The sequence below is a fragment of the Pristiophorus japonicus genome, chromosome 18 (genome assembly GCF_044704955.1).
Source record: "Pristiophorus japonicus isolate sPriJap1 chromosome 18, sPriJap1.hap1, whole genome shotgun sequence".
Classification (NCBI taxonomy): domain Eukaryota; kingdom Metazoa; phylum Chordata; class Chondrichthyes; family Pristiophoridae; genus Pristiophorus; species Pristiophorus japonicus.
The window spans coordinates 47297718-47323479 of record NC_091994.1 but is presented as its reverse complement, the minus strand read 5'-3'; the positions used below and the strand labels follow the sequence as shown (position 1 = coordinate 47323479).

Below are 25762 nucleotides of genomic sequence, written 5' to 3'. Positions count from 1 at the left end.
CTTCGCACCCACATTTCCAGCTCAGATTATAGCCTTTTACCTTTACGGCGTCCAGTAGCTGTTGCCATGTAGTGCACTTACAATCAACAGGATTCCTGAATATAAACAATCATAGAACCAGTAGTAGCCCAAACCCAGATTTTCGTGCATCTGATTGTTCTGCCACCAGATTAAGTGCTTCCTCTCCTGGCCCACTCAATGCACTGAGCCAGTTCAATGCACCAAAATGCTTGCAATATAGTGTAAGCACATTATTGCATGGCTCAGGCCATTGTGACATTCTCAGATTCACTGAGCTGGATTTTCTGGTCTTCTGCACTCCGTTTTTCACCCAGGAGCGGCGGCAATGGCGGCGGTGAGATCTTCTGGGCGGGCGGTCAGCTTCCAGCGCCCCGCAGCGATCCTTGGGTCCAGTTTTGCGGCGGCGCAGAGCAGCAGCACCCGGAAGAGCTGCGCCGGTGTGCAACGCCCCTGGTTGCGACACCAGTGCGAGCTTGAGCTTCTGTCCGACCCGTCCGTCTGGACGGGCGCCCCGCAATGAACACCTGGGAAACATAGAAAATAGGTGCAGGAGTAGGCCATTCGGCCCTTCTAGCCTGCACCGCCATTCAATGAGTTCATGGCTGAACATGTAACCTCAGTACCCCATTCCTGCTTTCTCGCCATACCCCTTGATAGTAAGGACTTCATCTAACTCCTTTTTGAATATATTTAGTAAATTGGCCTCAACAACTTTCTGTGGTAGAGAATTCCACAGGTTCACCACTCTCTGGGTGAAGAAGTTTCTCCTCATCTCGGTCTTAAATGGCTTACCCCTTATCCTTAGACTGTGACCCCTGGTTCTGGACTTCCCCAACATTGGGAACATTCTTCCTGCATCTAACCTGTCTGAACCCATCAGAATTTTAAACGTTTCTATGAGGTCCCCTTTCATTCTTCTGAACTCCAGTGAATACAAGCCCAGTTGATCCATTCTTTCTTGATCCAAGTGTGGCCTCACCAAGGCCCTGTACAACTGTAGCAACACCTCACTACCCCTGTACTCAAATCCCCTCGCTCTGAAGGCCAACATGCCGTTTGCTTTCTTAACCGCCTACTGTACCTGCATGCCAACCTTCAATGACTAATGTATCATGACACCCAGGTCTCGTTGCACCTCCCCTTTTCCTAATCTGTCACCATTCAGATAATAGTCTGTCTCCCTGTTTTTACCACTGTCTCCCTGTTTTTACCACTGGGAAATCAGGGTGGTCCAACCATCCTGTCAGCGAAGAGCTGAGTAATGGACTCCTAAGGTAAGTGTGATTGTTTTTTCTTTTAATTTTCTTAGCAATTTGTGTTGTGGTAGTGTGGGCAATGTTTCGGGAACGTTTTTGTGGGGTTTTTTTAGGTACCCCTCCCCCCCCCCCCCAGGCATATCTCAGAGCGCTCCCGGACTGGCTCTTTAACTCGGGAGTTTCCCATCCTTGGACTAAGATTATACAGCGCCTCCCTTAGCACTGCGCCCCCTGACGCAAGGCCCAGATGCCCAAACTTACCTACTAAGACGCAAACTATTCCCAGCCGCTAACTTTCCCGCTTCGCTGCCATTATCACCCCAAAAACATAAAAGCCTAAAATCCAGCCCACTATTCTTGAAATTTCCTTTTTTTTGTTTATGTTGTCATTTCCCTTCAGTGTTGTGTAGGTCGACATGTGCTGAAGACACCTTATTCTCACCCATATTCTCAATTGGTCTTCATGGAAACTACAGGAGAGGAGACAAAAGTTATCACAGAGCAAAACATGGAGTGCATTTCAGTGTTACTCTGCCAGATCCTGGTGTGTAAGGTAAAAGGGTATCTGTATTTTGATCATTGTGCTATTCTGCCACATTTGAAAGATTTCTCCCACTGTTAGGGAAATGAGTAAAAAGAAGGCATAGACTCAGGATAATCATTAGAAGAACAAAGGGGGCAGTTAGAAATTTTTTCATACAGCGGATTTTTTAAAATAGAATGTTTTACCAAAAATGGCCATTGAGGCAGAGGCCATAACATTGTTTTAAAATGGAATTGGATAAGAATATGAAAAGTAAGAATATAAAACAATATGTGGGAAAGGCAGGGCAGGGAAACTGGATTAGAGTAGATAACCCCAGTTAGAGCTAAGACCTGCACTGGAATGATGTCCCAAATAGCTTCTTTTTGTGCTCTAGGTATGGGACAAGGCTATCCCATGAGTTATATTTTCTCTGCTGATAACAAACATATAGTCAATATTCAATTATCTTATTCACTACAATACAAAGAGGTGAATACAAGAAATATCCAAATTTCTATTTTAAAATGAGTGCTTTTGATGCCCTGTTAACATTACAGACTAAGTGGTCATTTGCCTCATTGATGCTTGTGGGGTCTTTCTGTGTGCAAAGGGAGTAAAGATAAACCCAGCAACTACAAGCCAGTCAGTTTAACCTCGGTACTGGGGAAACTTTCAGAAATAGCAATCAGGGACAGAATTAAGAGTCATTTGGATAAGGGTGGATTAATTAAGGAAAGCCAGCATGGATTTGTTAAAGGCAAATCATGTTTAACCAACTTGATCGAGTTTTTTGATGAGTTAACAGAGAGGATTGATGAGGGCAATGAGGTTGACGTAGCATACATGGATTTCCAAAAGATCATTCGACAAAGTGCCACATAATAGGTTTGCCAGCAAAGTTGAAGCCTATGGAATAAAACGGACAGTGGCAGCAAGGATATGAAATTGGTTAAGTGACAGGAAACAGAGAATAGTAGTGAACGGTTGTTTTTCAGACTGGAGGAAGGTACACAGTGATGTTCCACAGGGGTTGGTTCTAGGCCACTGCTTATCTTGATATATATTAATGACTTGGACATAGATGTACAGGCACGATTTCAAAATTTGCAGATGACACAAAACTTGGAAGTACAGTGAACAATGAGGAGAGTGATAGATTTTAGGAACATAGACGTGCTGGTGAAATGGGCAGACACGTGTTAGATGAAATTTAACGCAAAATGTGAGGTGATGCATTTTGGTGGAATGAGAGAACATATAAACTAAATGGTGCAATCCTAAAGGGTGTGCACAAACAGAGAGACATGGGGATATGTGTGCATAAATCATTAAAGGTGGCAGGCAGGTTGAGAAAGCAGTTAAAAAGGCTTACGCAATCCTGGACTTCATAAATAGAGGTCTAGAGTACAAAAGTGTGGAAATTATGATTAACCTGGAAGCTGGGGTTGTTCTCCTTGGAGCAGAAAAGATTGAGAGGAGATTTGATGGAAGTGTTCAAAATCATGAGGGGTCTGGACAGAGTAGAGAGAGAGAAACTGTTCCCATTGGCAGAAGGGTCGCAAACCAGAGGGCACAGATTTAAGGTGATTGGCAAAAGGTAACACAGGAAAAATCTTTTTTACGCAGCGAGTGGTTAAGATCTGGAATGCACTGCCTGAAAGGGTGATGGAGGCAGACTCAATTTTATCTTTCAAAACGGAGTTGGCTAAGTATCTGAAGGAAAAAAATTGCAGGGCTACGGGTGAAAGGGCGGGTGAGCAGGACGAGCTGAGAGTCAGCATGGGCTCAATGGGCCAAATGTCCTTCTGTGCTGTAGCCATCCATTCTATTCTACATAGTAACAGTCACTATGTCACATAGCAAGGTGAAGCCCTTTTCTAAGGTGTGGCATAAAAGCAAGTAGCCAAGATCCAGGGCAGCTCGTTCAATAGTCCCAATGTGCTTGGACCCGCCTCCATTTTGTTTTCCCCTCCCCTCTGATTCCCGCTCTTCTCCAGCAGAGGTCACTTTTCCTAAAGGCCCCGTGCTTCACTCACCTCGGAATCGCCGTGACCTGCCCCTGCTTCAGTTGTAGCCAAGCCTCCTTACTCATTGGTGACGTTTCATTCGTTTGCAGGCGGGTTTGACACATCGATTGGCTAGCTTGGCTGTCAATCAAAAATGGAATGGAGGGCGGGGGCCCCTTCCCACCAATCCGCGGTCGAGACCGGGGACGGGACTGGCCGCGGTTGGTTCTGGATGCTGTAGTTCGGCGGCGTCACGTGGCTCGGGTGTGGGCTCAAGGGACGTGAACTTCCCCACGCATGCGCGGCAGCGGCGGGGCGCCTGCGCAGTGAGGCCGGCCGGAGCCGTCGGCTGGAGCGTCTCCATTTTACTTTCAAAACATCATTCTCGGGAGATGCAACGTTGGAGTGCCGGTGGCGGCGGCAGCGGCAGCGGCAGCAGTAGCAGTAGCAGCGTCCTGCTCCCATCCTCCTTCCACTTTATTGGCCTGGCCGGTGTTTAAATGGCAGCAGGGGCCCGAAAATGGACATCAAGACGGCGGTTTTCAACGCGGCCCGGGACGGCAAGTTGCAACTGATGCAGAAGTTGCTGAGCAACCGCAGCGCGGAGGAGCTGGAGACGGTGACCCTGGAGAAGACCAACGGCGGCACGCCGCTGCTGATCGCCTCCCGCTACGGCCACCTGCCGGTGGTCGACTACTTGGTGCAGCACTGCCGGGCCAAGGTGGAGCTGGGCGGCTCGGTCAACTTCGACGGCGAAACCATCGAAGGCGCCCCGCCGCTGTGGGCCGCGTCGGCCGCCGGGCACCTGCCGGTGGTCCGCAGCCTGCTAGAGCACGGGGCATCCGTCAACAACACCACCCTGACCAACTCGACGCCGCTGCGGGCGGCCTGCTTCGACGGCCACCTGGAGATCGTCAAGCACCTCATCGAGCACAAGGCCGACATGGAGGTGGCCAATCGGCACGGGCATACTTGCCTCATGATCTCGTGCTATAAAGGGCACAAGGAGATTGCCAAGTATCTGCTGGAGAAGGGGGCGGACGTGAATCGGAAGAGCGTGAAGGGGAACACGGCTCTGCACGATTGTGCGGAATCGGGAAGCCTGGACATTATGAAGATGCTGTTAAAGTGTGGGGCAAAGATGGAAAAGGATGGCTATGGGATGACCCCCTTGCTTGCTGCCAGTGTCACCGGCCACATGAATATTGTGGAGTTTCTTATCAACCATGTGCAGACCAAGAAGGAATACCGAATTGATGCACTTGAGCTGCTGGGAGCTACGTTTGTCGATAAGAAAAGGGACTTGCTTGGAGCTATGAAGTTTTGGAAGAGGGCAATGGAGATGAGACACAGTGATAAAAGTAAAATAGTCAAGAAGCCACAGGTAGGACAGTTGGTGCTGGCCTATGATTATGCAAAGGAAGTGATGACTTCTGATGAACTGGAGGCCCTGATCACTGATCCAGATGAGATGAGGATGCAAGCCTTGCTGATCAGAGAGAGAATTCTTGGTCCATCCCATCCAGACACCTCTTACTATATCCGTTACCGAGGTGCAGTCTATGCTGATTCTGGCAACTTTGAAAGGTGCATCAATTTATGGAAGTATGCATTGGATATGCAGCAGAACAATTTAGACCCATTGAGCCCTATGACTGCCAGTAGTTTGTTATCATTTGCTGAATTGTTTTCTTTTGTCCTGCAAGACCGTCCAAAAGGCACCCTGGCCATGAAGGTATCTTTCAATGATCTTATGGGCATCCTGTGCAAAAGTGTTCGGGAAGTAGAGCGGGCAGTGAATCAACGGGAGAACCCACCAGATGTTGCACAGTTCACTAAAGCTTTGTCCATTATTTTGCACTTGATCTCCTTGTTGGAAAAGGTAAAATGTAGCCCTGAGCAGGAGCATTACAAGAAGCAAACCATCTATAGGCTCTTGAAGTTGAACCCAAGAGGAAAAGGTGGATTTACCCCACTACATCTAGCTGTTGACAAGGATACGACATCAGTTGGTCGCTATCCAGTTTGCAAGTTCCCTTCGTTGCAAGTGACCTCGGTACTGCTGGAATGTGGTGCTGACGTTGACTCGAGAGATTATGAGAACAACACTCCCCTGCACATAGCTGCATTCAACAACAATCTTGATATTATGAACATGTTAATTGACAATGGTGCACATTTTGACGCTACCAATTCCTCCAAGAAAACTGCTTGGGATTTGCTGGATGAAAAGAAGATGGCCAAGAATTTGATTCAGCCCATCAACCACATCACCCTTCAGTGCCTTGCTGCTCGTGCCATTGAGAAACATAAGGTGCTTTACAAAGGATTAATTCCAGAAGAATTGGATGCTTTCATTCAACTACACTGAAGTGCAAAATTAAGTGTTTATGGATGCATGCCAAAGTGCTTCTCATGGGGACTTAACTTGTATTGACATATAAATAAATATGACACAGACACGTGAGATTAAAATCAGTCTGCCTCCTGAAGGGCTATTTAAATGTTACAGGGCTAAGACTGAATGATAGAACAAACAATAACCAGAATACTCATTGGTTACTCTCTGTCTACTGTATTGTCCATGCTGGGCTGTAGCAAAGACTGAATGTTGGGGTGGAGGAGGGTTTGGAAGGCAAGTAGTTCAGGCATGTGGCTGCTAAAGCACATTTAAAGAGAATTTGTTTATGATCTGCAAATCCTTTTTTTATCTTGTTGCCCCTCCACTTGGCTTGTTTCCCCCTAGCTCCCACTGCTGCAACCCTGCCTGTATGGATCACAGCACATTGTTTCCCGGATTCCAGATTTCTGTCCAGCTATTACTTTGCAGGCATATCCTCATCTGTACTTCAAAACCGTAGGAAAATCAAACTTGCAAAACACACCTAATCAATCGCTCCGTGTTTCAGGTACATTTTAAGGTTCAGCAAAGAATATATTCACAGCCAGTCCAAAGATAGATACAGTACCTGTGTGAGCTACGCTTTAAATTTCAAGACCCACTGTGTGCCCAAAATGCATGAACTCAATGGAATGCCGAGGTGAAGATTTCACTGGAGTATGTGCCCAGTTTTAGAAAAAGGGAAAAAGCACCAATGCTGGTAATAAGCAGCATGTTTGTCAACATCGGAAAGGGTAAGATAGGCCAGTGTGTCAGATGCTGATCAGCCTATTGTTTCCATAATTTACTGTCCCCATTTTAGGTGAGACTTTCATGTTACATACACAGGTGTTACAATAAACATTCAGAACTTTTGACCATTTTGGTATGCAATATTTAGTAAAACTAGATTTTATATTTACTTTTATTGGAAGGGCTGAGAACTGCTGTATTATACCAGTGAGCTCATTTTTCCTACAAATATTACTGTAATATTTAAAGCATTGCAGACTAAGTACTAAATCATTCAACATTCAACCATCCTTTGCTTGAAACCTATCTATCGACCAGACTTGGGGTTGATGAAGGATTCTTAATGTGTTTATAAGGAGGGGTGAAATAGTGGAAGGAAGTAGCACAGACAGATTGGAGGTCCAGTATCCAGTAAAACATGTAGTGTGCTATAATGTTTGGTATGTACATCCCATCCAGTTTTCTTTATTATAGGAGGGAGTGATTTTACCAAGACAGCAACGATATTCACAATTCATATATTGGAACTGAACTGGAAACCCTTACTGAGGCTGATGGACTTTGTTTAATGTTTACTAGGTAGTGGCCAAATAGATGGATTCTGCCTCTTTTTGCCCATCAGTGACCCAAATCTCATTTATTGCTGAGACACTGCACACAAGTGATATCTGTCCCAAAAGCCAGGAATTGATAAGTAAAGAACCCAGTTTAAAGAATGGAGGCTAGCTTATTGTGGCTAAGTTGATCCTTCAGAAAACATCATACCCCATTAGTCCAAACTATTACTTGAAGAATTCACCTTGGACTAGATTACCTCCCATTTTTAAGAATTAACTTTTTTGCATTAACGTGCTTCTGTCAGGGACTGACTGTTAGAGTCACGGGGTTTAACCCACCACTGTCTCCTTTGGCACATGAGAGAACGCCAAGTGCGTGTTCTAAATCGGATGTGCTTGTTTGAGTTCAGTAATGCATCCGATTATCACCTTGGTATTTTACCCCACCCATGTACTTTAAGTCTTTTAATACGCTCCTACTTAATAAATATATACAGACACTTTTAGTTTGCAGTCTGTTGTTAGAAACAAAACGTCGAAAAGCCAAGTCACCTACATTTAAATTGTTCCCTGCAAATCAGTAATGGCAGTCTTGAACATGTTGCATGCTATCTCGTCATACTCCAACCCTTTGATTAGAAGTTAGAGTAATTGAAAAGGGAAAGGTCATGCAAGTTCGACTTCTTGATTTGCTAAAGTGCAATCAAATTCACAACAAGCGGAATGTTCAAAATAAACTAGTTGCAACAGCAGTGAACTGCAATAAAAAAAAACACCCAAAGCGAGTGTTTTGCCACTGGCACACATCACTGAAATGAAACAGCGCATACTAACCCTTTTGAGTGCTGAATGTCTTTTGGAACTTGCACGTTTTGTTAACTGCCAAAAAATGATTATTTCTTAATACTGGATATTATAAGTGTCATTTGAGCTCTCCGCTGGGCCACGAGGCTGTTCGTAAGTCAATGTTCTCTGAATAAGCAAAACATAGATGTGTTTTTTTAGTGTAAAAATGTAACTGCAGTCCTCATAGGGTTAAAGAATGGCTGAGATTTTAAACCCTGTTGTAAATACTGGGACTGTTAAAGGCACTATGTATAGATCTAATTTGTTTTAATGGGGCTTTGTTTTACGGAGAAACTTGCAAACCAGCTGTGTGACTGCATGTGACACAGTGCAGCAGAATGCTAATATTGATTATTTTTTATAATTTCCTAACAACACTTGGCAATTTGGCTTTTGGAACCTATTTATTTTAGCACATTCTTTGCCCATTCAGAGTTTACACTAGATCGTTTGGCTTGAAGAGTATTAAATGCAAATTGCTGCTAAGCTGCACTTGTGTAAATTGGGTGGCTCTTATAATAAAACAGTGATTCCAAATAAACTGATGTAGAACAGTGTATTTAATTATTCAACCTTTCTTCAAAAAAATTGACATCTAGGAGAAGGGCAATATCATAGGATATCTATAGATTAAAGAAGGAAGGGAAGACAGAAGGGGAGTTGCACAACGTTAAGATTCTAGATAAGAATCAGGGTAGGAATTGGTGCAGTGAGTCTTGATTTCAACACCGCAAAGATGCAGGAGGAGAACAAGCGTGTGGAACCATGTGTTTGCAGCCTCGGAGAAACCAGAAAGTTCACAAGAGTAATGACCATCATACTATCAGTGAAATAGAGATTAGAAAGGTTGTGACAGAGACACATCAGTTTTTCCTTGAATCCCATCCAGGAGTCCAAAGAAGGTCCCAGAAGTGTGTGTCCAGATAGTAGAGCAGCGCTAAAATATTGGATAGACTTAAGGTTCGTAGAGAGTTAACAGTTATAAAGGAAAAATATGTTTGGAATCTCGGAGGAATTGAACTTCTCACTGGCCTCTAGCAATAGAGGAGATGTTGGAATCGGGACAATGAGGATACGCGTGTCAGTAGATGAAGGACTACGGGTACCATCAAAGGTAAGAGATGGCAGCTATTGGTTTCATTAGATAAAGAAAAGGACTTTGTACCTTCAGACAGCCATTTACAATGTTGAGTTTTAACCTTTCCACCAGCATGAACCCATATACAATTTTCAAAGTACTCCACGAGGCCTTTAGAGGAAGTGTTCACCTCAATTGTCATTGATCTCCCTATAGTTTAGTTGGTAATTGCAGTGTATGGTATGGAACTGAGTGATGTAGAGCAGGAAGTCTGGGATCTATACCTCGGTGATCTTAGATAAGTTAGTAATAGGGATCCTATATTCTCCAGTGGGCCATGCTTGAAAAGTGCAGATGTAAATGTTGGATGAATATAGGGTTGGGATTGATTCTTGGGATGGCACAACTGACTTATGAGGAGAGACTGATCAACTGGGCTTGTATCCACTAGAGTTTAGAAGAATGAGGGGATCTCATAGAAACATATAAAATTCTGACGGGATTGGACAGGTTAGAGGCAGGAAGAATGTTCCCGTTGCTGGGGAGTTCCAGAACTAGGGGTCACAGTCTAAGAATAAGGGGTAAGCCATTTAGGACTGAGATGAGGAGAAACTTCTTCACTGAGTGCTTAACCTCTGGAATTCTCTACCGCAGAAAGTTGTTGAGGTCAGTTCGTTAGATATATTCAAAAGAGAGTTAGATATAACCCTTACGGCCAAAGGGATCAAGGGGTATGGAGAGAAAGCAGGAAAGGGGTACTGAGGTTAAATGATCAGCCATGATTTTATTGAATGGAGGTGCAGGCTCGAAGGGCTGAATAGCCTACTCCTGCACCTAATTTCTATGTTTCAATGCCACCACAGTTAATTATTTCCAATAATCAATGTCTGGAATGGCTATCTAGAAAAGGTACTGGAAAGTGACCACTGGTCTTGAAAATATACTAAAAGAAAAATAAATAGTGTCTTTCACGACCACCAGACATCTCAAAATGTTTTAAAGGCAATTAAATAATTTTGGAGTGTAATCACTGTTTTAATGTGGGAACTACAGCACAAGTCACAAATTTAAGAGGAAAAAATAAATTGAATTCTGACAACTTAAATTTTATGAGAAATTGTAAACTGAGAGGTGTTTCTCAGTCTCTCCCCGCTTCATTTCCCTCCTGCAAAACTGCTGATTAAAGGCATAGTGGGAAGATATTTTGTGTACCTCACTCTTCTCGCCCCCCAACTGTAATGCCCTGATCGGTACTTCCTATAATATTGGCAAACGAAAAGGGACAAGAAAAGACCAATTGGTCCATCCAGCCTGCATCATCCAAATGTGGTGGAGCTCCCCCTTCACCTGATCCTGGGAGAAAAAAAGAACAAACCTTGGGCCAATTTAGGAAACAATTGTGGGAAGATTCCTCTGACCTCCCCCCAGGATAATCAAGCAAACTCCAGGAGACGGCAGTATATTAACACTAGTCACTGGCAACCCCACCTACCTCTAGATAGCTTCCATTTGACAAACTTGTCCAGCTCCCATTTGAAGACCTGTAGTGAATCCATACCACACGTTCTGGCAACCTAATCCAGAGGGCGATCAATCTGTAAATGAGAGTGCTTCCAGGAATAATCAAATGTTATGTTTTCTTATTTTGTACTGATGTCCTCTATCTTTCCCTCCCTATCCAGCTCAAATAACCTATCCACCCGAACAGAATCTGTGCCGTTCATCATTTTAACGACCTCAATCATATCCCCTTGAAGTCTGTGGTTCTTCAATGAAAAAAGTCCCAGTTCCCTGGCCTACATTAGACCCTAAGACTTTGCATTCTGGTGTCCTTCCTCGGAGCTTGAGCAGGGTCTTGATATCTCCACCATGTAAGGTGACCAAAACACATTCTCGAAGTGACTGTACAGAGGGTTTATATAAGGTATGCATTTATTTCTAGCTTTGTATTTAACTGTTCGAGCTGTACATCTTAACACTCAATTTACTTTCTCCATGACACTGATCATGGACCTGCAGCATTTCATGAACTATATCCTGGGGTTCCTCTTGCTCCATAGCCTTCAGAGGGTAACCCTGCATGATATTCACACGCCTGGAATTACTGTGAGCCAATTGAATCATGCTGCATTTATCCACATTGCAGGACATCTTCCACACCTGGGCCCATTCCGTTTATGTATCTAAATTTGCAGTCTATATATTTTGTCTGAAATCCTACTAAACTCACCAGAAAAAAATAGGGCTTGTCCATTCCAGTTTTAATGCTGTGATAAGGCTTAATTACTGGCAAACAACCTCTCTAGCAATGAAAATTTACTTTTACAAGTGTGGCGTCTCATTGCGCCAGATTTTAATTATTGTTGGAGATTTTAAAAATATATATATTTTTTAATTTCTTTGTCTCTTTTATCTCTCTCGTAACCCCATCTTTCTTTCCCACTCCTAATTTCACTTTCTATACCTGATTTGACATTGAATTAACTATTCTAACTAACTTCCTAGTTCAGATTCTGCGCTGCTCATTAACAATTCTACAATCTGATTGGTTAAGGAGACACACAGTTGCGTGCACTGCTCACACAGGTCCTAGATCCCCTGTAGAGAACGCAGTGCCGTTTTGGATTTCTAATTTACAGTAAGTTCCCGTGCAAAATCCACAAAGTCTGTGGGCAAGTGCAAGTGTAATCAGCGACTGCCGCCGTTCATTCACCGCTGAAAACAAAATCCGGCTCGTTGATAAAAATAGAGAAGAGCAATGGTCCGAAATAGCAACCCTGCACAAATACTAAGATGCTTCCATTCATTACTCCCCACTACCTAATGAGAATTCAACCAGTTAATTTATCCAGCATAATATGTGCAACCATAATGCACTGTCTCTAGTCATGACGCAAACTGCCGCCTTCGCGGCTACCTCTAACCAGCAGTTTGAAGCATAAAATAGGGTACGGAGTGACAAATAAGAGACACTACAACTCCATTTAGGAATGTGGAGAAATAGAATCTAATCCCCCTTTAACCTAAAATGAGGGCAGTACCATTTTTGATGCTTATCTGGGGCCAACATACAAGAGAGCAGGATGGTGACACAATGCTGGGTCACAATGTTGAAAGAAAGACTTGCATTTATATAGCGTCTTTCACGACCACCAGAAGTCCCAAAACGCTTTACAGCCAATGAAGTACTTCTTGAAATGTAGTCACTGTTGCAGGAAACGCGGCAGCCAATTTGCACACAGCAAGCTCCCACAAACTGCAATGTGATAATGACGAGATAATCTATTTTAGTGCTGTAGGTTGAGGGATAAATATTGGCCAAGATAACTCGCCTGCTGTTCTTTGGAAAAAGTGCCATAGGATCTTTTATGTCCACCTGAGAGAGCAGATGAGGCTTCGGTTTAATGTCTCATCTAGAAGACAATGCCTCTGACAGTGCAGCACTTCCTCAGCACTACACTGGAGTGTCAGCCTAGATTTTTGTGCTCAAGTCTCTGGAGTGGGACTTGAACCCACAACTTTCTGACATATCCACTGAGCCACAGCTGACACTACCCCCACATAGAGGCAAAAAGGGTGAAGGAAGAGCTAACCTGGGCCACTCTTGCTTATTCTCCCTTCTTGCTCAGGAATGGTATGGTACTGAGACTTTGGAAGTGAAAACACAATAAAAGACAGTAAATTCAGTTTTATTTTAAAAACAACCCCTATTGTACAAATGTTCAGAAAATAAAAGCAGTCCATTTTCAAAATAGTGTTGCCAAAGATGCTGAGTCGCGGCCCCTATTTTCTAACCTTTTTGTTTGTATGGGCCTCTCCCGTGTCTATTCATCACAACTATTTTTACCATTCTTCTGACCTTTTTATATCCAGCCACATTTTCTGTTAAGCAGTTTGCAGGTTATTAAACCCATTAGCTCCCTCTCCGTGATTTGTGTTTCTGTTGATTTTCTCAGTTCTTCCCATTTTTTAGCAGTACTTATCCTTCTGTCTTCATGTCTGATTAGGGAGCAGAGGTTAGAAACCCAAAATGTCAAATCCTGTCCTCTTTATTGATGCCGAATAACCTATTGTGTATTTCCAGCATTTACCTTTGAGAAAGTTGGCAAAGAAAAATACAAAGGGCAATAGAAAGGCTTTTTTATAGGCACATTAGGTAGTAAAAAGGCAGTCAATGTAACGGTAGGCCCACTAAGCGATGAAGGAAGCAAGCTTGTGAAAGAAAGACTTGAATTCCTATAGCGCCTTTCATGACCTCAGGACATCCCAAAGCACTTTACAGCCAATGAAGTACTTTTTTGAACTGTAGTCACTGCTGTAATGTAGGGAAGGCGAAAGCCAATTTTCACACTCAAATAGCATTCAAAAAAATGACCAGATTATCTATCTTAGGTATTGGTTGAGGGCTAATTCGAGGGACCACCTAAGAAGACGGCAGATCGGGCGATCTTACCTGCTCCTCCTTGAATTTTGCCATGGGACCTTTTACATCCACTTGAAACGGCAGACTTGAATGTCTCATCTGAAAGATGGCATCTCTGACTGAAGTGCCAGCCTAGATTATGTGTTCAAGTCTCTGGGGCTTGAACCCACTTCCTTCTAACTCAGAGGCCAGAATACTACCACTGAGCCACAGCTGACACCTAGTGCAGAATGAGTGGCAGAGATAGTGAATAGGTACTGTTCCTCAGTTTTCACAGAGGAGGTGGGTATGATGACTGTAGAACCACCTGAGGCGAGTGTAGAACTTAGTGGAGGTTAGTGTTCAAAGAGAAATGGAACTAACAAAATTACTCAAACCTAAGGTAGACAAATCATGGTTTATATTGCAAGGAAGAAAAAGTGGAGGCTCAGACTATAATTTTTTTTAAATTCTGTGTAGAGGAAAATTGTATAAGACTGAAAGGTGTCTTTTATGTCAACCTGCTGAGCCTGATTGGAAAAAACAAAGCATCTTCTCCCATTTTTCTCCCCTACTCTCCTGAAGCCACCGACTCCAGACAGGGTTCAAGTTCCACAAATGCCAGCAGCCCCATAGTGCCACACGCAGTGCAGTATGTGTGCGCGCTAGGTCCGTGCAGCAGAGCAGGTCTCCAGACACCACACGTTTTTAAAAAAAAATCCACACACAGACATCTTCCATCCCCTCAATTGGAGTTAGGACTGGAGCATCAGGTCCTTCATTGAAACATCTGTGAACTCTTGTGGAAGCAAGTCATCCTCATTCGAGGGACCGCCTATGATGATGATGATGAGTGCCACACACAGTTATCCTTTATGTGTGAACCTGGGCAATGACGACATGCAAGCTGTTTGGTTTATGGGAGCATCAGAGCAAAGTCCAAACTGTCCTCACATGCATTATACATGCTCTATGGCAGATGATGCTGGACAGCCATTGAGAGGAGAGACTAACTGATTTTGTTCCCCTTAATGGTTCTGGGCATTGAGTAAACATTAGTGATTCCAGTGCTGCTTTGGCTGAGATCAGGTATCTTGAGCACAGACCAGGGATCAAACTTGGGACCGCCTTAGTCTATTTGGTGCAGGGCGACATCTACTCTCTCTGTTTTTACGTTATTACTCCGATCTCAACCCCTCCCCGTTGTCTGATAATTATTAATTTTCTTCCAATTTTGAAACCCCACATCCATCTGTATTTCTTCAGCTCTGCTCCTCTAATGCCACTAAGAATTGCCCTTTCCAAAAATTTCAAACGGTAAATCAGCACGTAAGAAATAAAAGGGTGAATGGAAGTGCTGAGTGCCTCATTTCTGGTACTGCTGAAGGAGACACAACTCGAATTATGGGGAAATCATTGGGACAGGCAAGGAGGTGAAAACCCAGCAAACATTTAAGCAAGGGCTGGACACTGCAAAGTCAGAAAGTTCTTCTACCCAGAAGTGCATTCCAAGTATTGACATTCTTTGTATGAAGGACATCAGCCCTAAATTTGTTGTTCACTCGTTTGAAACTGTATCCCTTGTTCTACTGTCCAGGTTTAATGCAAAGCTATGTTAATGTTTGAGTTATCCCTCAACCAACTCCTAAAAACAGATCACCTGGTCATTATTACATTGCTGTTTGTGGGAGCTTGCTGTGCGCAAATTGGCTGCCGTGTTTCTTATATTAAAAGAAAAAGACTTGCATTTATATAGCGCCTTTCACGACCAGCGGACGTCTCAAAGCGCTTTACTGCCAATTAAGTACTTTTTGGAGTGTAGTCACTTGTATTGTGGGAAACGCGGCAATCAATTTGCACACAGCAAACTCACACAAACAGCAATGTGATAATGACCAGATAATTTTTTTTGTTATGCTGATTGAGGGATAAATATTGGGCAGGACACCAGGGCTAACTCCCCTGCTCTTCTTTGAAATAGTGCCATGGGATCATTTACATCCAGATGAGAGGGTAGAGAGAGCCTCAGTTTAACGTCTCATCCAAAAGACGGCACCTCCGACAGCGCAGCACTCTCTCAATGCACTGGTGTCAGCCTAGATTTATGTGCTCAAGTTCCTGGAGTGGGACTTGAACCCACGACCTTCCGACTCCGATGCAAGTCTCAGACTGAGCCACAGCTGACACTACATTACAACAGTGACTACACTCCAAAAGTATTTCATTGGCTGTAGAGCACTTTGGGCATCCTGAAGTCATGAATGGTGCTATATACATGCAACTCTGTCTACGCTTGGGGTTTACCTTTTCGATGCAGTTTATTATCTTACATACCTCTCAGTCACCTTGCTTCAATGCTGAAAAGACCTAGTTTCTCCAGTCTGTCCTCGTAACTCGGTACGGATGGGGAGCGGTGACGGGGGAGGGGAAACAATTGCACGTTCTTTCTGGATGGATGCCCTAGGTTGACCTGAATGGTTCTTCATCCATATCTATGTTGTGGTCAAGTAAATGAGTCGCCACCTATCATTTGTAACGACATATTTAGGAACAGGGACAAAGTCCTGGTGAACGAGTATCAGGAATTAGGCTCTAAATTAAAAAGCAGGACCTTGAGGGTAGTAATCTCTGAATTACTGTCCGAGCCACATGAAAATTGGCATAGAGGCAGACAGATCAGGAGAATTAACACGTGACTAAAGGGCTGGTGTGGGAAAGAGGGGTTCCTTTTCATGGGACACTGGCACCAGTTCTGGGACAGGAAGGAGCTATATCTATGGGACAGGCTCCACCTGAACCAGGATGGGACCCGTGTCCTAATGGGAATGGTAAATAGGGAGGTAGCAAAGGCTTTAAACTAGTAAGAAGGGGGGAGTGATCTACAAGAAACATAAGCAGCCTAAATATAAATTAAACAGGAAAGGGGAGTACAGAAAAGAATAAAGTAAGGGAGGACATTGATGGCATAGGAGCAAATAGAGTTATAGAACAGGAGTCTAAAAAGATGGTTGAACATAAAGGGAGAGGAAATCCTATTAAAAATGAGTTAAACTGTACAGTAATGCAGTGTCTGTAATAAAGCAGGAGAGCTGGAGGCAATCATGCGTTGGGAGGAACCAGACATGGTAGAGATTACTGAGACATGGCTATGGAAAAATCAGGACTGGAAATTAAACATTGCACAGTAAAACATATTTAGAAAACATAGAGAGGGAAAAAAGGGAGGTGGAGTAGCTGTACTTATTAGGGATAACATAATGGCTGCAGAAAAGTGTGACACAGCCACCAGCAAGACACGAATAGAATCCATATGAATAGAGATAAAAGATAATAAAGGATCAATCACACTAATAGGTGTAGCCTACAGACCACCCAATAGTGGAAGGGAAGTGGAGGAAGAAATATGAAAATTAGGGAAATGAATAAAAATCATAGAATAATCATCCTGGGGGATTTCAACTACCCCAATATTAATTGGACAGAAGAGGTAGGAAAAGAGGATTAGGGAATGGAGTTACTGCAATGTATACAGGACTCCTTTCTAACCCAATATGTAAAAAGCCCAACATGGGCAGATTCGCTATTGGGTCTAATAATGGAGAATGAACCAGAGCAGATAAAAGTAGAAGAGCATCTAGGCAATAGTGACCATAATATAATACGCTTTAAGATGATAATAGAGGACATAAGTATTACAAAAACCAGGTTAATTCATTGGGAAAAAAGCTGATTTTGTGGGGCTGAGAATAGAACTTGGGAAGATAAAATGGGCAACAATATTGGCAAACAATAATGAAGAACAACAATGAGAAACATTTAAAATGGTGTTCAACAGAGTGTAAGAAGAATATATTCCACTAAAAGAAAAGAACAAACTACACACTAATGAGACTATATGGATGAATAAAGACATAAGGGAACAATTAAGGGTAAGGATGAGGCAGACAAAAAGCAGGAAACTATAGACCAGTTAGCCTAACATCTGTGGTTGGGAAAATGTTGGGAGTTCATTATTAAAGACGCAGTTGCAGGACATTTGGAAAAGCGAAATTCAGTCAGGCAGAGTCAGCATGGATTTATGAAGGGGAAGTCATGTTTGACAAATATGCTGGAGTTCTTTGAGGATGTAATGAACAGGGTGGATGAAGGGGAACCAGTGGATGTGGTGTATTTGAACTTCCAGAAGGCATTTGACAAGGTGCCACATAAAAGGTTACTGCACAAGATAAAAGTTCATGGGGTTGGGGCTAATATATTAGCATGGATAGAGGATTGGCTAACTAACAGAAAACAGAGAGTCGGGATAAATGGTTCATTCTCTGGTTGGCAACCAGTAACTAGCGGGGTGCTACAGAGATCAGTGCTGAGAACCCAACTATTTACAATCTATATTAACGACTTGGAAGAAGGGACTGAGTGTAATGTAGCCAAGTTTGCTGACGATACAAAGATGGGAGGAAAAGCAATGTGTGAGGACACAAAAAATCTGCAAAAGGCTGTGAGTGGGCAAAAATTTGGCAGATGGAGTATAGTGTTAGAAAGTGTGAGGTCATGCACTTTGGCAGAAAAAAATCAAAGAGCAAGTTATTATTTAAATGATGAAAGATTACAGCGGGACCTGGGGGTACTTGTGCATGAAACACAAAAGGATAGTATGCAGATACAGCAAGTGATCAGGAAGGCCAATAGAATCTTGGCCTTTATTGCAACGGTAATGGAGTATAAAAACAGGGAAGTCTTGTTGCAGCTATACAAGGTATTGGTAAGGCTACACCTGGAATACTGCGTGCAGTTTTGGTTTCCATATTTACGAAAGGATATACTTGCTTTGGAGGCAATTTAGAGAAGGTTCACTAGGTTGATTCCAGGGATGAGGGGGTTGACTTTGAGGAAAGGTTGGGTAGGTTGGGCCTCTACTCATTGGCCTTCAGAAGAATGAGAGGTGATCTTATCGAAACGTATAAGATTATGAGGGGGCTTGACAAGGTGGATGCAGAGAGGATGTTTCCACTGATGGGGGAGACTAGAACTAGAGGGCATGATCTTAGAATAAGGGGCCGCCCATTTAAAGCAGATGAGGACAAATTACTTCTCTGAGAGGGTTGTAAATTTGTGGAATTTGCTGCCTCGGAGAATTGTGGAAGCTGGGACATTGAATAAATTTAAGAGAGATAGTTTTTTGAGCGATAAGGGGTTATAGGGAGCAGGCGGGGAAGTGGAGCTGAGTCCATGATCAGATCAGCCATGATCTTATTGAATGGCGGAGCAGGCTTGAAGGTCTGTATGGCCTACTCCTGCTCCTATTTCTTATGTTCTTATGTTACATTAAGTACATGAACAGCAGAGGAATGCATGATAAGAAAGAATACAAAGGGATTGAGTGGTTAAAAAAAAACAATTAGGAAGGCAAAGAGGAACTATGAAATTAAACTTTCAAGGAGCATAAAACAAAACAGTAAAATATTTTACAAACACATCAATAAAAAAAGGCTGGGATGGAAATGGGACCATTAAGGGATAGAAAGGACAATACCACAGGTAACGATAGAAAGATGGCAGTGATGGGGAGAATCGCCCTTCTCCTCTCTTAACAAGCCCGGATTCAACAGACAGATACCTTGGATAAGTTTCAATGACTTTAATTCCAACACGTGAAGGGGGAGCATCTCACTTCTCAGCTGCCTGAGAGGATCTCCAACGAGCTGTTCAAATTGCACCTTAATTATCCAGGTCTAGACACGAGTATCCTCGTGGACAGACCTTAACAGTGATGTGATTGGTTGTACCAACGCATGATCAAATACCCATCTGTTCCCTTCTTCCAGGTGTCACTCGCCTTATATTGTTATATGGTTATATTAGTTCCTCTTTGGAAGTTCTTTATTGCTCCCTTGAGCCCGAGATCAAAAAGTGGTCATTTTGTGTACGTGTGGGTTTTAAGCATACCTTTTGTTTAGCCAGCTCAGGGCCTCCATAATAGCCAGATAACATCTTTGATAATCAATCTTGCTCTTGCAGGCAGAAATATTAAATAATTATTTCGCTTCGGCATTTACCAGAGAGATAGAACAGGGGGACATGACATTGGATGATGAGAGTAATTAGATAAGTACATTTAAAATAAAAAAGAGGGGATATATTAAATAAACTAATCAAACTCAGAGGATAAACCCCCTGGTCCGGATGGATTGCATCCACGCATTTTAAAAGAATCTAGGGAAGAGATAGCAGAGGCAATACTACATATATTTAATAATTCGTTAGAAAAAGGTGTTGTGCCAGAAGTCTGGTGGATAGCTAACGTAATACCTATATTTAAGGGGGGTAGAACATGTCCAGGGAATTATAGGACTAGTCAGCTTAACATGGGTGGAAGGAAAAATAATGGAATCCCTATTAACGGAGAGAATAGATCATCTAGAAACTAAAAGTATAATGAATAGTCAGCATGGATTTCAAAAGGGAAAATCTTGCTTGATCAATCTTACTGAATTTTTAGAAGAGGTAACAGAGTAGACGATGGTAATGCAATAGATGTAATTTATCTAGATTTTCAAAAGGCCTTCGATAAGGCACCCCATAATAGAGTGATGAACAAGCTCAGAGAATGTGGAGTCAGGGGATAAGTAGCAGAATGGATAGCTAGCTGGCTTCAAGACAGAAAGCAGAGAGTGGGACTAAAGGGTGACTATAGACAGTGGTAGAAGGTGTCCCACAAGGATCAGTGCTGGGACCACTGCTGTTCACAATTTACATTCATGAAAATGAATGTAAATTTTGACTTTAGAATCAAAAACACAATTTCTAAATTTGTAGATGATACCAAATTGGTGGGGGTGGGGGGAGCAAATAGCCAATACTGAGGAGGACTGCAACAAATTACAGGAGGACATTAATAAACTTGCAGAATGGGCAAATAATTGACAAAATGAAGTTCAACACAGATAAATGTGAGATGTTACATTTTGATAGGAAGAATAGGGAAGTCACTTATTACTTGAGGGTGCAAGTCTGGGTGGGGTAGAGGAACAAAGGGATCTCGAAGTACAAATTCACCAATCACTAAAAGTTACGACACAGGGTAACAAGGCCATAACAAAGCAAACCAAGCACTAGTGTTTATTTCTAGAGGGCTAGAATTGAAAAGTAGGGAAGTTATGCTAAACCTGTATTGAACCTTGGTTAGACCACACTTGGAGCACTGTGTGCAGTTCTGGTCACCATATTATAAAAAAAGATATAGAGGCACTGGAGAGGGTGAAAAGGAGATTTTCAAGGAGGATACCAGAAATCCGAGGGTATACATATCAGGAAAGGATGAACAGGCCGGGTCTCTTTTCTCTTGAAAAAAAGGCTAAGGGGTGACCTAAGAGGTCTTTAAAATTATAAAAGGTTTTGATAGTGCATACAGAGAGAATGTTTCCACTTGTGGGGAAAAGCATAACTAGAAGCCATCAATGTAAGATAGTCACGAAGAAATCCAATAGGGAATTCAGAAGAAACTTCTTTACCCAGAGTTGTGAGAATATGGAACTTGCTACCACAGGGAGTGGTTGGAGTGAATAGTATTGATGCATTGAAGGGAAGGCTGGACAAGCATATGAGGGAGAAGGGACTAGAGGATTATTCTGATAGATTTAGATGAGGAAAGACAGGAGGAGGCTCGAGTGGAGCATAAACACCGGCATGGACTGGTTGGGCCAAATGGCCTGTTTCTGTGCTATATATCCTGTGTAATCGCAGAATGCATTCCTCAAATTTTAAAATAAAAAGAATGCCACAACCTCCCCCCACCCCCCAGAAAAACAGCAGAAGCTTTCCCCAATAAAATCCAAGTCTCCGTTTCAACATTTTAATCCATGAAGATGTTTTACATTATTTGCAAAATCTTTACTTTTATTACATTACGAGAAGCCTCATATCCATTAGTTCTTCCCAATATCTATAAATTCAATTATTCCCATCAACAGCAAGCTGACAGTGAACCTGATCTTGAATCGACTGTCTGTACAATTGACTTTAGGTGGTTTTAACAGATTGAAGATTCACAGATTTAAATTAAGATAAATATTCAGTCGGTGTTTTGAAACTAGGATTTCACTTATACTCCCAGATAGTTTTAATGCTGGATCCAAGGCATCATTGGGGATTAGTGCAGTAATGATGTTGTGCTGGATGTCATCAGCATGCCTTCAATGTATTTTACTTATTAAAGGCAATAGTGACACCTAGTAGCAGAATACAAGTACTGCAGTTGCCTTTTATTACACAGAGGGGCTGCCTAATTTCAATGGCTTGGCCCCTTTCTACATAGTGTCAAACTGTACTGTCGACCACCAATGGATAGCAGGCCGAATGTTAACTAGCAGCTATGGGGAGGGGTGTAAATCTAGACAGACGCTCTTAAAGACAGGATTCACTGTATTACAATAGTTCCACAGTAAACATCAAGCTGGATCTGGCAAAGATTTGAAACTGATCATGGATTAAATAAACCATTCTATATGCAACTAGTCTAATAGAAAAGTTGTATCTGTAAATGTATCAAATAGAGGGAGGAGCCAAGAAACCTTCCAAGTAAATATCTATCGATGATTAACGGTCTAGAATTTGAACGCTAAGCAACTAAAGCAGCAGCTGTTTTTTTAAAAATACGGTATTATTTTAATGTCAGTTAGTGTGAGACAGTGTTCCTTTTCCAACTCTTCCAGGGCTGCACCTAGTTGTCAAGACAAGTAGAATGCAAGATGGGAGTCTTTTAAAAATAAATGCACGGACTAAGTGGCTCGGCGAAGTCACTTAGTGAATTTTTTAAAAACGCAGTTAATGGAAAATGCCAGAAATACACAGGTCAATCAGCATCGGAAAGAGAAAGATTTGGGGCGCAGCATTGTTAAAACCCCGCCTAAAACATTAACCTGTCTTTTTTTCTTTCAGGTGCTAGGTGGGCTGCTGTGTGTTTCCAGTTGCTGTGTTTTTACACTGGCCTTGAGATTACTGGCGTGGATAAGCTTGATCCATTTGTCTGAAATTCCTCTCGCCACTATTTTAGCCAAACATGAAATGCTCACAACTATCCCACAACACAATTTCAAGGCCACAATTTTATTGGAAGGTCCAGCCAATTATAAGCTGTTTCAGTTGATCCACTGGATTTTTTTTAATGTTACCCAATAAAATTTGAGAAACAGCCTGCATTCTGCATAATTTGAAGTCTCAGTCTTTTTAATTGTGATCAGCTGGGTGTCTAGACACAAGGAAGCTCATCTCCAAGAGTCTCCAAACTACTGAGAAATCCATATAAGTAGTGTCTGTACACCTGATGTGGAGTGCACACTCTCTGTGCAAGTCCACACCTGCTGTCCCTAAACCCAGAGAATGTAGGTGCAAATTGCTACTGCTGGAGTTTTTTAATGCACAAAACACTGGTAGATTATCCACTGCTTATCTGGCTAGGACCACCTTGCTAATTAGGGCATTGGTTTACAGGATTATCTAGAGTTGTGTGGAAAGAATCCCAGTCCCTGATCTACCCCTCCACATCTAAAATCAGTAAGTCAGGACCAGCAGGTTAATCATCAACAGCGTCCTGGGATACTGCAGATCTGCCTGGCTCAGACCTCACATTGCAGAATCTGCCATTTGGTATTAACTCAATTCTCATCCAGGCCCACTTCACCTCTCCTCTCCCCCACCCGCCTCCCCCACAAAGAGGGAAGTTTCAGCATTAATGCCACTCAATACAGTTCACAGTGCCAGCTGCATGGAGCTCCTGTTTATTTTATTCATCAGGGAAAGATTTTCAATTTTTTGCTATAAATGAGACTTGAATTCTAATTGCCAAAGATTTATCAGAAAGGACACTGTCTCTTTAAAGTTGTACCATTAAAAACAAATCAATCAGGTTACAGTAGACCTAAAAAGCAGAACAAGTGAGTAGAAACGTTCTCCAAACATCCCATAAAAGGGAAGTTTTTTCACCTGAATAGTACATGGCCATTTTTCACATGGGAGTCTAAGGAATGAATGCCATAGACTGTTTGACAATGGTGGGCAATCAAAACAGAGGCCAATCCTGTTGTCACCCAATGTCCTCACACATTCTGGTCGGAGTCACTGGAGAGAGATAAAGAGCAGGAAGCCTCCCTAGCCCAGGGGTGCTGAGGCAAAGTAGGGTTGCCTAGTGCCACTGCTGCTAAGATCAGCTAACTCAGCTTACCTGCAAAACATACTGGGCATTGCACATATCAACTGAGCCAACTGCATGTTAGAAAGGTGGATATCTGTGCATTTATCACCACAGTGTTTTATGATCTTAAAACTAATGCCTAGAGCAAGCATAGGATAAATATTTTGAGTCGAACTCTCCCTATTGTGTTCTACTGACCTCAGGAATGGTTTCAATGGTTACAGTGATCCCCACCACTAAGTGCACAGATGATTCAGTCGTGCACACTTCCCTTTTCTGAATACATTCCATTATAGTAATAATACCAACACTTTTATTGTTTCTGAAAGTACCCAGCAGACTTCGTAGAGCATGGTTTGGTGAGTCATGAAGGAACACTTCCACTCGGGCTAATGCTAGAATAGGTTAACCAATGAGAAAATCAGGATCTGGGGAGGGCGCACATGGCCATTTGAATTTTGGACAAATATGCAAGCTGGATCCAAAATGAAGGCTGTGCATCTCACAGTCACTGAAGTGATGTTTTTTCTTCCAATTTTACCCCCTTGCTTTTATTGCACAGAAACCAACCACCCTCACTCTCTGATTGTCCCCATTCCATGCGGACAACAAGGCACATCAGATATGGCTTCGGCTGTGATGTTCTCCACAGTGGGAGGGACGCGCCGTCGAGGCACAACATGAATAGTGGCCACATGGGCCAGATGACCAGCGACTTTGAGCTATACCTCCTTAAGGGAGCTAGCAACTTCAGGAGGGCACAAGAAAAAGGCAAAGCTAAGATTTTCTGCCCTGTACAACTCAGTACCACGAGGCATGACCTTTACCCACTGTATCATTGGGAAGCGGACGTTCAACTTTTTACAGATAATTAGAGTCAACAATCAACAGTACCAGCTCCAGCGACTTTACAACCCTTACTTTTTAGGTTTGACATGTAAATTTACATTATACTGTAATAATGACGACTGTGTGCCTCAATGGAAAAGGTGGCAAAGAAATTAAAGGATTCTGTAAATCATTTTTTACTAATTCTATTTTAGGAATCAAATAATGCTACTGTAGTCCTCGCAACAAAACCTGCAGAGAAACCAGGTGAAAAAACAAGCTCGGTTCTTCACAACACTCAGAATCTTTCTCTTTTCTTCCCCAAACTTTCTCCAATACACGCTCTCTCTTTGTTCCACCACAATCCCCCTCTCAGCCTGATATTCTCTCTAGCACCAGTCTCTCTAACTGTCCCTCGGCCTTGCACACATTCTTACTTTGTGTCTCTATCTCTCCCCCAAATCGCAGCAGAAAATTGTGGAAATACACCGTAGGTGTCAGACTGGTTAACATTTTGGGTCAAGACACTTCTCAGAACTGAAAAGATAATTAAACTGCTTTGTAAGGTGAAAGAGGGGGGAAAAAAGGAGGTGAAGATAATAGATACTCCAATCAGAGAGAGGAAGTTAATGGATTAATGCATCAAGGAGGAAATGGATCCTCTGGAATGCGTGGGATGGGGAGGAAGAAATGTGTTTGGTGAGAGCATCATAAACGTGGCAGATGATCTGGTGAATGCAAAGCTGGTGGGAAAGTGAAGACCACTGGAATCTTGTTGATGCGAGAGGAGGGGGAGTGGTGAGGATAGAGGCATGGAAAGTGAGACCGACACAGTTGAGGACCCTTCCAACCAACATTATGGGAAAACCCAGTTAGGAGAAAAAGGTAATTCCAGAAGCTTAGGGAGGAATATAGAGTCA

General features: G+C 42.7%; 1 protein-coding gene and 1 long non-coding RNA gene across 6 annotated transcripts; one reads left to right on the top strand and one right to left on the bottom strand.

Moving 5' to 3' along the window:
• Positions 1-541: 541 nt before the first annotated feature.
• LOC139228694 (uncharacterized) lies at positions 542-3857 on the bottom strand. The gene is made up of 3 exons (XR_011587603.1): positions 3840-3857; positions 1720-1747; positions 542-596 (listed from the first exon to the last, which is right to left on the bottom strand). It is a non-coding gene; the product is annotated as an uncharacterized lncRNA (long non-coding RNA).
• A 262-nt stretch (positions 3858-4119) lies between these two features.
• Positions 4120-25035, top strand: LOC139228690 (protein fem-1 homolog C-like). 5 transcript variants are annotated; one of them, XM_070859948.1, is made up of 4 exons: positions 4120-6944; positions 9235-9459; positions 11106-11347; positions 24577-25035. In XM_070859948.1, exon 1 carries the CDS (start codon positions 4330-4332, stop codon positions 6178-6180), a length of 1851 nt encoding a protein of 616 aa, XP_070716049.1. In that variant the 5' UTR covers positions 4120-4329; the 3' UTR covers positions 6181-6944; positions 9235-9459; positions 11106-11347; positions 24577-25035. The 5 variants fall into 5 exon arrangements, with proteins under 5 accessions (XP_070716049.1, XP_070716050.1, XP_070716053.1 ...); XM_070859949.1 differs by lacking the exon at positions 24577-25035 and adding an exon at positions 22763-22953; XM_070859952.1 differs by lacking the exon at positions 9235-9459 and having other exon boundaries at positions 4120-6123.
• Positions 25036-25762: the final 727 nt, after the last annotated feature.

Excerpts from the sequence above, each read along its gene's own strand:
- LOC139228690 (XM_070859951.1), top strand. The coding sequence starts at position 4,330 with ATGGACATCAAGACGGCGGTTTTCAACGCGGCCCGGGACGGCAAGTTG.